The sequence below is a fragment of the Haliotis rubra genome, unplaced genomic scaffold (assembly GCF_003918875.1).
Source record: "Haliotis rubra isolate DU_JTF1 unplaced genomic scaffold, ASM391887v1 Scf1594, whole genome shotgun sequence".
Lineage (NCBI taxonomy): Eukaryota > Metazoa > Mollusca > Gastropoda > Lepetellida > Haliotidae > Haliotis > Haliotis rubra.
In genome coordinates, this window is record NW_025765552.1 from 32452 (window position 1) to 48217 (window position 15766).

Consider the following 15766-nt stretch of genomic DNA (forward strand, 5'->3'; position numbering starts at 1 on the left):
TACAAGCCTCAAACATCCCTGTCAGTAACATGTCATCAAGCTGGGAGATCCTAGTGTAAATGAAGTTATAGGCAACAGATTTATAATATGTTCTCGTAATGAAACAACAGTGATAATGGGTATACTATGTTCATAGCTGACTGTCTTTCCAGTCTCGACTTACTGCATTATAGGTTTCTGTAGGTCGGAAGGAATGTACTCTTTTCCCAGTTGTTATACCCAAAATGCCTTTGAATATCTACCCGTGGAGAGATCCGGGTTAGAAATTGATCTTCACAAACCAATGCTTGTCGTGAGAGGCGACTAACGGGATCGGGTGGTCAGGCTCGCTGATTTGGTTGACACATGTGATTGTTTCCCAATTGAGTATATCGATGCTCATGTTGTTGATCTCTGGATTGTCTGGTCCAGTCTGGATTATTTACAGACCGCCGCCATACGGCTGGAATAGTGCTGAGTGCGGCGTAAACATAAGCTCACCCACTCCCCTTTGAATTTCTTCTTGAAATACCTCGTGTCAAACATAGAAACGTCACATAAACTTATCACGCACGACGTAACATTACAACTGTTTTTTCACTGACACGTTCTCATGTTCCTGTCTGCATCATGCCCATACAGACGTTATGGTTCTAATTGTGCGTCTCAGTGTTGTCACTGTCAGGACACTGACGTCTGTGACTGTCAGCCAGGATGGTGGCCAGATCTCTCTTCACAGGGTAGGTACCTAATCCTTAATTATTCATGTAAAATTGAAACGCTTAGTCTTTTTGTTGATGGTTTATCATATCTTTACAGCTTGCAGTGACGGTCACCATGGACACCACTGTCAGTCTGAGTGTGGCCAATGTAAAGGAAACCTGCCTTGTAACAAGATCAATGGAACATGTCAACAAGGATGTCAGCCAGGGTTTCAAGAACCCTTTTGTAAAGGTGCGATATACTTTTAATGTGACGGAAGTTAACGTGTTCTGTCTTATTGCATGATAAACACTGTTCTCCACTGTTCATACATGAAGAGAACGAATGAACCGATGTTTTCATTGTTACATTCAGTATATATATACATCTCCTCCTCTTCATGTATTATTGCTACTTGACAAGGGTACAAGAATATGTATCGAAACGTTGCACTCACGAAATAAAGAAGTTGTTATTCTTTAATTTTTTTCCTATATTGTACGTCTCAACTTCTAAAATGACACTCAAAGAAACATAGCAGCAAGATGAAAATGTATCTCCTCTACTCCCCAGAATGTGTTGATGGTATGTACGGGGATGACTGCATGTCACGATGTGGTCAGTGTAAAGACGCCCTAACCAATGATAAATCCAGCGGGGAATGTCCCGAAGGATGTCAGGGTAACTTCATGAAGCCCCTATGTCAAGGTGAGACACTAAAATCAAAAGAAATAAAATTCTTTCTTTTATTATTTGGATTCCACAACATGCATATGCAAATTGGTTGGTTGGGTTGTTGTTTAAGGCCACAGTTCCAGCTATATGGCGGCGGTCTGTAAATAATATTGCCTGGACCAGACAATCCACTAAAAAACAGCATGCGCATCGATTTATGCATTTGGGATACGATGTGTCGACCAAGTCAGCTAGCCTGACCACCCAATCCCGTTAGTTGCCTCTTACGACAGGCATGAGTACTGTTGCTGAAAAACAATTCTAACCCGGCTTTTCACGGGTATATGCAAATTTGGTGACGAGATAAATATTTTCAAAGGTTTTTTGTACAATTCATTTACTATTCCTTGAGAGTAGCTTTCTGACATATGTCAAGTCAGGTGCACATACATATATAAAGCAATACTGGCCACGTATTTATGTTCTGAACCTGGGTTGGACTGCGAAGGCAGCACTCAACAAATCTGTGACACCACTTCGTATTCCATATACTGATTGTAAAGCCGTTATTAGATCTTATATCCGTGATCTAATGCAAAAGAAGTAGGATACTCAAGAAGGTATTAATGCATTGAATGAAATAAAACCCTATATTGGTTACACCTACTTGGGTTGTCAGTCCGGGTTTGAAAAAGTCATTTTAAGACGATGCCGTATTGACGTAGTATTTGTGTAAGTTTAAATTATAGCTAAATTTTCCTACAATCGCCACCGGCTGAAGGCATGGTGTAAATTTCCAGCTAGGGTTCCTGCAGGTCGCAAAGGAACTGTATGTCCCAATGGTCCCTAGTATGGTGATCTACCTTCAGTTGTCGGCGATCTATAGCCCATTTTTTTACTGTACTGACCTAATTTGAAATCCAATTTTAGAGACAGCTGCTAGTTTTGATTCTTTATACTGTGATATTCTAGTTGTTTTACTGTCATTCCTTGACAGGTTTTATAATTTAATTGCATATATTATGAATTTAAAACTTTTAAGTCACGAAATGGCTGAAATATTGACAATGTGACTATAAATTTACCTCACTCACTCTCTCACTCACTCACTCAAACTGGGTTGTACAGAGTGTCCAGCAACATCAGGATACTCAAACAGTGAAGTGCCAGTTGCAGCAACACTAGATGTACTTCTTATCTTAGCTGTCATCGCTCTGTTGACATCAATCGTTTATATCAGAAGGTAATGTGTGAATGATATAGAGGGTCATGATATTAGACAACAATAAGTGTAAATGATTTTACGTTTCATGCTTATCCTATAACTTCGCTCATTGTTAATTGTCGTGTGGATTCATATGAATCCAAGCTAGTGATCCAGCGGGCATGAGGTGCCGGGATCGAGCCCACCTGTGACCGGGTGTAAAAACCTTGGAGTCAACTTTGTGTGCAGACTCTTTCAGTGTTGTCACAACCCCTAGTGTACCGTACACAACCATGTGCACTTAAAAGAACCCACGAATCCGTTGGTATATGACCAGATTGTGGCCACATGAATATGTGCAGACACCTAGTTGCGGGCACAGCAACCTGCAGTGAACTTGGACAAAGTACTGTGACTATGTGTCCCAGTCCACCCAGCTGTAAATGGGTACCTCGTAAGGATGGGAAAGCCTCAATACCTCGGTGCGCCTTGTGGCAGCCAGAGTTGTATGATCCCCAGGAAGTTGAGATTGATAATAAGATGTGCCGGTGAGATTGACATCCACTGATCGAGGGGAAAAATACCAGCGCCTTGAGCATGCACTAGTGAGCTATATAAATATCCTATAGTAATAAAAAGTCTAAGAATATACATCAATCTGACATGGAGCTTGTTTCAAATTTCAAACTGAACGTCCGTTGATTAGATGTTCATTGATGCATGCTTTTACTTACATTTCGGTGAAGGATTCCAGGGATGTATGACTTGGTTCTAGCACACACAAATGTAGATGTGGAGCACAGCGGTGTAGTGGTTAACATGCTGACCTCTGACGCCAAAGACCCGGGTTCGAATCCCGGTGGAGACACCAAAAGTTGTGACCTGGGTCTCATGCTGTGTTGTGTCCTTGGGCAAGGCACTTCGTCCATATTGCACTCAGTCCACCCAGCTGTTCAAATGGGTACCTGAGAAGCGGATGTACGGACCTATACGGTCGCGCTAGGCGCTTAGTAGCAGCTTTAAAAGTACAATTCCGTCAGGGTAATAATGTAACGCCGCAGAGCAGCATCGTGCTGGATTCTAGGCGCAAAAATTAGCATTATTATTATTATTATTATTAGATTGTTTCGATGGCGATACTTGTAAAACAAGGGATGATTAAAGTTGATTAAAAATGCATAAACCTATTTGACGTTCTCATATTGATATTAAGTACAACAATTGGTATTATTTAAAAAAAATGGAAAGCATGGAGATCAATGTGTTTCTGTAGAATCAATTGTGTGTGGTGCCTATAATAGAGGGGTTAACATGCCATGGGTATCACTATGTCATTCTTGCATATTTCAGGCTGAAGGTTCAACTGGATGCCTAACAAAAGAAACCCGAAGATAACTACATATCTCTAGACGAGCCGACCAAGGATCCAGTTGTGGAGAATACATATGAACACATTGGGAATACCACTCAAAACATTGCAGTGGAAGTTCCCGACGGCCGAATTTGAACGGAACAAAGAAGTTACATGAATTGACGTAGATTAGGCTATTGTTAAGTAACTTGTCTCGTCTTGACGCTATATCACGGCAATAATACCGTTGCAACGTCACTCAGTCACTCACGCACGCACACACTCACACTTACTCACTCACTCTAGGTCACTGATTACTAAACACTTCAACTAAGATTTTTTTCTGTCGTTAATGATAACCTTTCTGAACCATTTGAACAACGCACAGTATTTACATTCTTATCAATTTCAAGCATCTCCTCTCCTATGCAGTCATTCCATCTCACATTATAACGCGGATCGTTCACCTTCCTGCATTAACATACGTCTTGTCATCGGAATGATAGAGCAAAAAACCGTGTCTTATCAGTGAAATTTATTCTTTCCCACTTTCTTGACGCCCATCGCTAGTCCAATCTGTACCTGTGACGACACCGAAATTGATGTTGTGCCATCAAGTTTGGTGGTCTGGCCGGGAGCCTTGCATAAATGCAGCAGATGCGTTGACCTGTCCGAAAGGTATTGTCCCCATACAGCATTGGACAGTAATTCATGATGGTCGGTCCACTCTCACTTAGCCAGAGTCTGACCAAAAAGGTCTTTTTTTTGCACTATGGCAAGATGGGAGATACGAGCCAGGTAATTAGCATTAGCCACTGAAGCATGAGCCTTTGTTCAAGGGCTATAGTCTATATCTACAATGCGACGCGATTTAAGATGTATGTAAGTGTGTGTGCGTTTGTTTGTAATATGAAAATTCTGTTTAAACATATTTATTTCTGATATATTGTTCAGAAACTGCATCGGCAAACAAGCAAACAGCTTATATAAGTGCCTGTCCAGACAAAATAACATTTATGCGACTTGCATTTCATAACATTATAACAAAAGTACATGACATCATAAACAACATTAAGCATACAATATACATGAATAGAAACATCATACAGCAAAAATGCTTTTAGCAAATGTATCATTAGTGAAATTTTATACAGTACAGAATTTATCTGTGCAGTTCAATTCGCGTCTTTGTGAAACCAGAGGCCTAAATGCTTGTGCTCGGAATAATACTTATTTTTGCATGAATAATCTTGGATTAGTTAAAATCATTTCACTAATATCACTAATTGAGCATTTCCTGAAATCCTCCAAAAGATACATATCAATGTTTCTCACTTAAATACAACTGTGACTAATGTCACTAACTACGCATTTCCTCAAATCCTCAAAAACGTTCAAATAATACCATATCAATGTACAAGTATCTCACTTTAATACAAATTTCACTAATCTCACTAAATGGGCATTTTGTTGAAACAAACTATAGTTCATCTTGACCAGGTGTTATCAAAACACTAAACCCAGTCAGCCAAATACCACTCTGGCTATGTGAGAGACCTGTTTTGACAGAATCTGGCTAAGTGAGAGGACACCAAGGCAGGTTGTTGTGGAATGTAACATATTGTGCACTAGTGCGTTGAAAAATTGAGAATTAGCAATCACTGCTGCAGCTCCAGTTGGCTCCAGAGATTGGCTCCCACATCTGCCAATACAAATTTGCAATTTACATTCACCAGTGCCATTAAGATGATACTGAAAACATGTTTGTAGTTGAAAACAATCCTGTATTGTTTAGTGCTCGAATTGATAAATTCACAATAATAGACCCAACCAGTTGTGACGCGGTCACGCAATGCATTAGTATTCAGGTCAAGCTGAACAAGCTGTACCATGGCGCAGCGGGACATGAATACCCCACTCAGATATATTATACTGACTCCGAGCCGTCCAGTCCTTGTTTTACCCATTAATGCGCCAGGCAGGGAACAACAAGTACCATATTTTAACGTCTTTTGGTATGACGCGGCAGGGATCAAACCCGCGACCTTCCGCTCTTCGGACAGACGCTCTAACCACTACACACGGAGGCGGTACTGTAACTGTCACCTTTGGGTGTTAAAATGATATATATGATAACACGACATCACATATCAATATTTAAGCTGATATTTACCATCTGAACCCCAATTTTCACTGCAGTCATATTTGTTGCAATATGTCAGCGTTTATTCGAAAGATTTATTCACAGTCATATTTAAAGCAGAATGTTGTTTTCTTAGTTGTCAGTGGTCAATACGTATCACAACTGTCGTTTTTTTACCGTACTTTGTACTTATAGCACATAAAACCCAACAGAATAGTTCACATTATTTGAGAAAAGAAGCGATATGAGTTAAAACTTGAGGTCGCGGTTGCAGTATTTCAGCCAAATCAGTCAGGTTATAGATTTATGATAATTAAAAGTAAATAGTATATCACTTATATAAATGTAAAACTAGTAATTAACTCTAAAACATTTTATCTATAGTGGACAACACAATATAGAAACAGGCTATAGATTGCCAACAACTGAAGGAAGATCACCATACTAGGGACCATGGGGACTTAATGTGATATTTTATAACCTTTTCCGAAAAGATGTTACACTATTGACGTAAAGCTTTTAATAACAATATACATCATGGTACTTGGTCATTTTGGTTGTAACAGATTATGGTGAAAATTCGGATATATATTCAAATGTGTTCCTCATTTAAATCAGATAATAGTCATTCCAATTACCCAAAAATAATGATTATAAATTTGATTGAATTTAAAAATTGTTTATCTTTCACTTTCCCCTTATTATTCACGTTCACTCATGAAGGTGTTAGTGGGTGCAGCAGTTCCAACTGTGGTGTTACTGGGAAGGGGCGGCGGGGTAGCCAAGTGGGTTAAGCGTTCCCCACATTGGTACAGTTGAGTTGAGTTGAGTTGAGTTGGGTTTTACGTCACATCGGCAATATTCCAGCCATATAGTGACGAGAACAAGTTTGCATTAATAAACATTGTAAGTACATACTCGGAATGAGTTTTATTTCAAAAACATATATTCATTTCATTGTCATTTAACAGCAAAAAAAAGTCACAGCACTAAATTTAAAGGCAGGCAATTTGTTAGTCACATTACAAAGTTACAGTTTATGATACAGATCAACTTCTCTCAGGTAGTCCACACACAATGTGCGAAGACCATTTCTGCTGTCCCCGTCGTGATATTGCTGGATATTGTAAAAAGCGGTCTAAAACCATACTCACGCGTCACTCACTCGTTACAGGAAATATAAGAACACCTGTTTGCACAGAAAAAACTAAATCTGAGTCACATTATGAAAGTATCTATCGTCATTCTTTTACTCAATCACTCACTCTCCTTATAGCAGAAAGTCATATGCAAAGGTAGACTCTCTTTGTGAAAAATGTCGTAATACGACGGCGAACGTAGATGAATGAGCTTATTGCCAGGCAAGTTGACATGCAAGCACTCAAGCAGCACGATGTGTACTTCTTATACATGAATGTGTTATCGGGCCCTGTAATTTAATGCTAACATTGATGCATGCAGGGTTTTACTACATATCACATAACAATTATTCACATATTTGGATGTAATGTGTTCATCTGATACCGAAAATGGTACAGGGTTGTCAGGAATGGTACAAGGTACGGTTCGTGAATAACAAAGACCTAAGATGGGATAAATGTATCACAAAAATACCAGACGTCATGAAAAGTGACAACAATAATTTAAAACTTTTGAACAGCACTAAGGGACTGGTCCTTTATTATAGGGAGGATTGGATGGATGTCACAGAAAAACTGTATTTAGTGAGTGAGTGAGTTAAAATTTAACGTCACATAGCAATATGTCAGCCATGTGGTGACGAGAAAGGTTGTGCAGAAACAATAAATACGAATTGTTAAACAACCAGTCATCGAAGGACTGTAAAATAGCTGGAACATCACAGATGGTGTTAAAACTAGCATGTAAATCTAAAACTATTTTATTTACGAAAACAGTACAATATAACAAAACAGGTTATAGGTCGCCAACAACTAAAGGCAGATTACCAAACTAGGGACCATGGGGGCTGACAGTGCCTTTGCTACCTGCATTGACCCTAATAGGATTTACACCATTCCTTCAGCCGCTGGCGATGGTAGGAAAATTAAGCCATAATTGAAAATAACACTATACGATTAAAAAGCATGGTTGCGCTACATTAACTTTGAACGTTTTGGGGACTTACTTGTATTAGTGCTATTAGTTGTAACCTTCCACACTAGTTTTAAATCTAATTGTGATATTCTGGTAGTTTTACTGTCCTTCGATGACAGGTTTTATAATATACACATATTCCATTTCAATGTAAAATGTTCTCGTCACGATATGGCTGAAATATTGCCGATGTGACGTTAAATATTAACTCACACACTCACTACTTGTATTTAGTTGGTTAGGTTTCTTACAGGTTACACACCAACAAATGTTTTCCCATAGACTTCTATAGTAATCTTATATTTTTTTTAAAATATCCAGGCTATCAACAGCCATTTCATGTACACATGGGTACACTCTGGCCTTTAAACTACCATAACACAAAATATCAGGCCAACTTGTCTGGCTCGTTTTGCGAGCACAGGAAGCGGAAAACATCAACCCCAGTTCCGCCACAAATGTCACCTGCTGGAACATATATGTACACACTATAAGCATGAGTGATGGTAATAAAAATGACAGCTCTAAATACTTAAAATCGTGGTCAGTTTTAATTACTGGATGGATGTACTTTTAAAAAGCATAAACATCTTACACTATTTCATCCAATCACAGCTGTCACAAGTCTCTGTCTCTTCAGTTGTTTACATACGGTTCTCGGTCAGGGAGCATGTGTTTCAGATTTGGTGTAGTGGAACCTAAAGTGGGGAAAGAAAAATGCCATTAAATCTTTGCTAAAGTTGTCAGTGGTCTCATCAGTCTCTTACAGACTCATTATGAAATAATATGACCTTGCGGAGGCAGCGTTTATGACAAAACGTATACTACATCAGACACTTGATAAACTATAACCCAGGAGGAACACAGTATTTTTCTTTTTTCCGTATAACGGGGATCTAATATAACAATGGGATGCTTAATAGAGCAGATCCGAGAAATCCTGTTTATGTGCATAACCTCGTACAAGGTAACCTAAAAACCAGGAAGTAATATCAACATATTACCTGTGGTAGCCTCTCTACAACAGTCGTCTTTGTGCTTCAGTGTCTTGTTCGTATGCAGTAGGACACAGGTGAGTATTATATGGTTCTACATGCGGATTAAACCTTTGCAGTTTTATCATGATTTCCTCTGTATTTGCACTACAGCAATGCAATTATTGCTCAGCTATATCTAGTTGTAAGAATCACGACGTCGGGGTCGCTGTGACATGAAAACATTTTAGGTTGCAATGCACAGCGAACTGTGTTGATACTGAGAGGTATTTGAGGATACACTTTTCGTTACTGTACTGAATGTATGTCTCGAGCTTTCACATGATGAACATGGACTTATCTATAAACATTTGAAAATCATCGCTTCAGTGACTCAGAGTGATAAAGAAACTCTCCTCAGGGGATGATTTCACCTTTGCAATAGTCAACATTCCTTTCATGTTAAGCAACATTCCAACTGCTCCAGCGTTTAGTATTAACATTTCACAACTGCTGAAGTACAATTGAGTATGCGCTTTAAATGGTAAATATGCAAGTGAGTGAGTGAGTTATAAGTTAAAGTCACATCGGCAGTATTTCAGCTATATCGTGATTAACGTGGTCATTGAATGTTAAATGTTTTGGGACCCCTCTCAGGAGGACAATGGTTTTATAGTACTTTAACCCGGATACTGCCGTCAACAATCTGAGTTACTAATTCTAATCTACCAATATAAGAAATGGACATTGATTTATTTGCAAAACATATTTTTTCGAATAATTCTTTTTTTTTTTTTTTTAAAACAGACCGAATTATCAAACGATAATTAACATCATAATTAATTACTAAAAATATCTGTCATAGTTTTTACACTGTAATATTGATCCCTTGTGAAAGAAAAATTAGTGCCGTCAAGCAACACATGCTTGACCGTGATTCTTTCACAAGGTATATTTAATAAATATTCATGTGTATATGATGTGTGGCCAGTACGATATCTGAACCATGTCTGATGACACTTTTAGATATATTTGACCAAATATGGACGTCTGGAAATTTTCCTCCTTCGTGGCGTAATGCCATCGTAATCCCAATTCCAAAACCTGGCAGGGATCATACGGATCCATCGAATTACAGTCCTATATTTCTAACCAGCTGTGTCTGTAAAACCATGGAACGAAAGGTAAACAATAGATTAACTTGGTATCTTGAAACCAATAACCTTATAACAAATATCCAATGTGGTTTCAGGAAAAATCGTATTACCATTGATCATTTGGTACGTTTAGAATCCTATGTTAAAAATGCTATAGTAAATAAACAACATGCTGTATCAATTTTCTTTGATCTTGAGAAAGCTTATGATACGACCTGGAAGCATGCCATTTTGAAGAATTTACATGATTTTGGTTTGAGAGGCCGTTTGCCTCTTTCTATATCACAGTTTTTAAAAGACAGGCAATTTCTAGTCCGAGTGGGTTCTACCCTGTCTGATCATTACAATCAGGATCAGGGTGTCCCTCAAGGCAGTATTTTGTCTGTCACTTTATTTAGTATCAAGATCAACAGTTTATCCAAGGTTTTAAACGATTCAATTAATGGATCACTTTTTGTTGATGCTTTTAATATTTCTTTTCGTGTTAAGAATATGCATACTATTGAACGGCAATTGCAGTTGTGTTTAAATAAAATAAATAAATGGTGTCTTGAGAACGGCTTTAAATTTCCCAAGTCCAAAACTAATTGTCTACATTTTTGTAGTAAATATAAGCCGCATAAAGACCCTGAACTATCTTTAAATGGCACACCGATCAAAGTTGTAAAGGAGGTCAAGTTCTTGGGTCTAATTTTCGACTCCCATTTAACTTTTTTTGCCGCATATTAAATCCCTTAAAGCTAAATGCCTGAAGGCCCTTGATTTGTTGAAAGTTGTTTGCAACTCAAAGTGGGGAAGGGATCATGCTACCCTCCTCCACCTATATCGCTCATTGGTCCGCTCGAAACTCCATTGTATGTCTCCATTGTATATGGTGGAGCCTGCAAAAGCAACCTAAAACTACTTGATTCTGTCCATCACCAAGGCCTAAGACTTTGTCTTGGGTCCTTTAGAACCTCTCCCACTAATAGTCTCTATGGTGAGGCTGATGAGCCATCCCTTAACCAAAGGTCGTATCAAATTATCATTACAGTATATAACAAAACTCTATTCTAACCCTGCATTTAACTGTGTTTTCAATCCTCTTTATGAGGATTTATACAACAAAAGTCTTCTCTTGTTCCGCCTCTTGGGCTGAGAAATAAATCATTCATTTCTGCTGCCGGCATAGAGCTGGAAAATATATCTCCTTCCCGTGTTCATTCTACTCCTCCTTGGCAATTGGTTAGGCCACAAGTCGACCTAACACTCACTAAATTTAAAAAATAAGAAACAAATGACTTACAATATACACAAGAATATTATCAATTAAAAAGTAAATATAATACATATAAATGCTTATTTACAGATGGGTCCAAAGATGGTGGCGCGGTTGCTTGTGCCACTGTCATTGGATCCAGAACAATCTCTTCCCGAATACCAAATAACAGCTCTGTTTTCACAGCAGAAGCTAACGCCATATTAACAGCGCTTAAATATATTAAAAAAACACCCTAATTTTCCGACTCTCTTTCGTATCTTCAGGCTATCAAAAATCTTTCTTGCAAACATCCACTTTTAATAGAAATGATAGAATTATACAATTATACAGCCGTGTTGGAATCTCTGGTAACACTATGGCCGATTTTGCTGCTAAGGCAGCACTCAACAAGTCTGTGACACAACTTCCTATTCCATACTCGGACTACAAAGCTTCCATTAGATCGTACATCCGTGATCTGATGCAAAAGAAATGGGACACTCAAGTGGGTATTAATACATTACATGAAATAAAGCCCTTTATTGGTTACACCTACTTGGGTTGTCAGTCCAGATTTGAAGAGGTCATCATACGACGATGTCGTATTAGCCACACAAGATATACTCATGCATTCCTATTCAAAGGTGAGGATCCTCCGTTTTGTATCCCTTGTGATGAGAGAACCACGGTCAAGCCTGTCCTGCTTGACTGTGTTGAATTCTCCATCATAAGGGATAAATATTTCAATATCAAAACGGTAAAGACCTTTTTAATAAAGTTAATAATCATTTAATCATTGATTTTTTAAAAGTGATAGATTTGTTAAATGAATTTTGATATGTTTTGTAAATAGATAAAGTTTTATAATTGGTAGTTCACATTATCAAAGATTGTTTGTGTCTGTATCCTCAAAGGGGGTTGAAGTAGCGTAAAATTATTGTCCTCCTGAGAGGGTACGTAAGTGCCAAAAACTTTCAAAGTAAAACGTACCAGGTATTTAAACGTAGTATTTTTGTTTTTTAAATTTCGGCTAAATTATCCTACAATCGCCAGCGGCTGAAGGGATGGTGTAAATCCAGCTAGGCTCCATGCAAGTAGCAAAAGTAATGTAAGTTCCCATGGTTCCTTGTATGGTGATCTACCTTCAGCTGTTGGCGATCTATAACCCGTGTTTTATATTGTATTGTCAGCTTTAATTACACTGTTTTAGCTTTACATGCTAGTTTTATGTTTATATCTGTAATACTCTAGTATTTTTACTGTCCATTGTCGACAGGTTTACTCCTCACAATGTTTTCATATTTGTATTGTATAAATTGTTTTCGTCGCGATATGGCTGTGATATTGCCGATGTGACGTTAACTATTAACTCACTCACTCACTCACTCGATCTATCAACGGCATTTCATACAGCTATAATGTTCAAGAGACTGGAACCAGAGTAGAGGAATCATCGGTACTGCTCTCTCGTGAATTACGTTTTTTCTCCCTTAACAGTGCATTACCCTGATTTTCAGTGAATACGTTATTCGATTCTCTAAACTAAGTGAATCCCTTTTCATACTTTAATCAACTCGAGGTGATACGTTATTAAAGGATACTCTGATGCGAATCATCATCTATCCATGGGTGGCCAGGATTCTAACCCCTTAATGTTAATTTGCCTTTTCAGTTCCCTACCCAACATGGGTTGGTCTTGGATGGAGATGTTTGTGGTCTGTGTCACTGTGACCCTAACTGATATGAACTTTATTCACTGCATAGAACATTTGTATAGACTGTCTTTCTAACAGGTATACAAAGAGAATTTTGCTCGCGTGTTTCGCTTGATTCACTTCCTGGTCGCCTTGACATATATTGTTGTACAGACAGGTAGCCGTGAGCTGTTGGTGTAGGAGGTGAGTAGAAATATAGTTGTGCTGTGATCCCTTGTGTGTATGTAAGTGGAAGAACCCCACGTGAACCTCACATATTAGTATCGACGGTAAATCCTATATCATGATGAAATCATGTTACTATCGTATTATCATGTTACTATCGTATTATCATGTTACTATCGTATTATCATGTTACTATCGTATTATCATGTTACTATCGTTAAATATTACTTACCAATGAGCACACATCGTTACCCGTGCTGTCCCATATTGTGTTTTATGAACTAGACTAAATCTAAATCTTAGCCTTTGATAACATTTCTTTGACATTATATGTTGAATAAAAACCTCTTCCGATAAGTGGAGAGAGTGTTTATTACAGCGAACCGATGGACCGATTTGACTAGCGAATGTCTGTAGTTCTATATACACAAGGAATATAAATGTGTTACGGTCGAATGCATAGGTGTTCAGCAAATAGGGGCAGCATGAATTACTGGAAAGCTTTATGCGTCATGAAATGTATTCCTTCTAAATTGGCGCCACACGGACTGAGACATAACACTTAAAAAACACACTTGTGGGTGGACTACGTGTTGAAAGTAAATGTTATGAAATGCAACGTGTTAAATGTTAAGTCATTTCACGAAACAAAGACAGTAAGTAAATAGTCATATTCATGAAAATACAGTCAAACACACCTACAATCAAACACTCCACTTAGCCTGTTCCTTCATCATTTTCTGGTAACTCGAAGTACTTACGTATGTCCCCACAGCTTCGATACACTTGCTGCATGTTGTTAATAAATACTAAGGGGAATACGTTCCTCCTCTATGCAATGCCATATGAATACACCGATATTGTTAGTCAGTACCATTCAACTGTGCTTTGAAAGCGCATTCATATCACCCATAGACATTTATTCATAAACAGGCGAACAACAGCTTTAACTGCATTGCATGCTTTTGACGACGTATGTTCATCATACCCGGATAGGTTATTCACTGGTTTCGACCTTATATATTCTTATACTCTGGTTTAGGTTCGTTCCCGCCGCCGTCACTGTTAGATACATTAAGACATTATGTCTTTAGAATGTCATCACCAAAGCATCTGACCATTGGCGATGGAAGTGGTAGCTTCGTGGTTAAAAGATAAGGTTTTCAATCCGAAGAAATGTGTTCGAGTCGTCACATGGGTTCAGTATGTGAAACTTGTGTCTGGGATCAGTCTCTGTGATAATGCTTGTAAATGTCTTATGCAGCTTTAAACCTTACATGCATATATGAACGTTTCACATATGGACGTCATTATTCAACACTCTGGGTTATAGCTAACATGTTTAAATGGATCAATGTCCTAAACAATATCCGCAGGACATTCGTATTTTGAGTTGTATGTCGGAGTAGTAACGCCTATATAACTACAACGGCTCCGTTAGAATGTTGAGTTTTGTCACTGTTTACTGACATATTGTTGACTTTTTTCCAGAAAGCCTACAATGTTAATGTAATGAGATATATGATAAGAGCAGACTTTCAGACCACAGAATGGCATTATATAACCAAGGGGTGATCACGCCTGAGCGTTTTGGGATGATTGAAATCCTGTATTGGAAAAAACCCAATTACATTTCCTCATCATCCACTCTCAACATAACGTCGATATGTCTACCTGTCTGTGCTTTATGAGAATCTGTGTTTGGGAATCCCGATATTCCAAACCACAAGAACTGTTTACATGTACATACTTTAGTCGACTTAAGCTGCTATTGTTTTAGAGTGAGTGAGTCAGTCAGTTATAGATTTATTGTTACATCGGTAATATTTCAGCCTATTGTTTTAAAGGACACCCTGGTGCAAATCATTATCATCATGAATGGTCAAGACTGTTAACGCATTATGTTACTTTGTCTTTTCAGTTAGGTACCCAACATGGGTTGGTCTTGGATGGGACTGTTGGTGGTCTGTGTCACTGTGACCCTCACTGGTAGGAACTTCATTCACTTAAATACTTATTAATATCTGCTACATAGTTTCTCTGAAGCGATTAATAAAAATCATGGAAACCAATTATACCTGTAATATATGATTTAAAATAACTTATAATTAAATATAAATTCCAGTATAAAAGAGTAATGATCAGTGTTATTATCCAATAGTAGGTAATCTTTAAACAGATGCAGAATGTCACTGTGCCAGTGCAGCTGCCTGTGCCGTGTTCCCCTCTACTCCCTGTAGCCAGGTCGGTGATCCAGACAGATGTCAGGAAGGATGGTTCGGTTCCTACTGCCGGAAACGTGAGTATGAGATAATGATTATCAATAATAGCAGGACCATATGTCAC

At 38.3% G+C, this 15766-nt stretch overlaps 2 protein-coding genes and 1 long non-coding RNA gene across 6 annotated transcripts in view; all 3 read left to right on the forward strand.

Moving 5' to 3' along the window:
* LOC124271282 (receptor-type tyrosine-protein phosphatase mu-like) overlaps positions 1-15766 on the forward strand; it is a 138102-nt gene that overhangs the window by 27887 nt on the left and 94449 nt on the right. The gene's annotated exons all lie outside the window — the stretch shown is intronic.
* Positions 1-15766, forward strand: part of LOC124271283 (multiple epidermal growth factor-like domains protein 11) — a 30359-nt gene that overhangs the window by 3765 nt on the left and 10828 nt on the right. Inside the window, exons 1-3 of one of the 4 annotated variants that reach the window (XM_046706387.1) lie at positions 9140-9241; positions 15342-15409; positions 15600-15719. The exons of 2 other annotated variants lie outside the window; for them this stretch is intronic. In XM_046706387.1, coding sequence (XP_046562343.1) covers positions 15355-15409; positions 15600-15719 — 175 coding nt within the window. In that variant the 5' untranslated portion in view covers positions 9140-9241; positions 15342-15354. Of the gene's footprint in view, positions 1-9139; positions 9242-13367; positions 13439-15341; positions 15410-15599; positions 15720-15766 lie in introns of those variants that run through there. One more of the 4 variants, XM_046706388.1, reaches the window with a different exon arrangement.
* LOC124271286 lies at positions 683-2511 on the forward strand. Its single transcript, XR_006896995.1, has 4 exons — positions 683-719; positions 799-933; positions 1255-1389; positions 2485-2511. It is a non-coding gene; the product is annotated as an uncharacterized LOC124271286 (long non-coding RNA).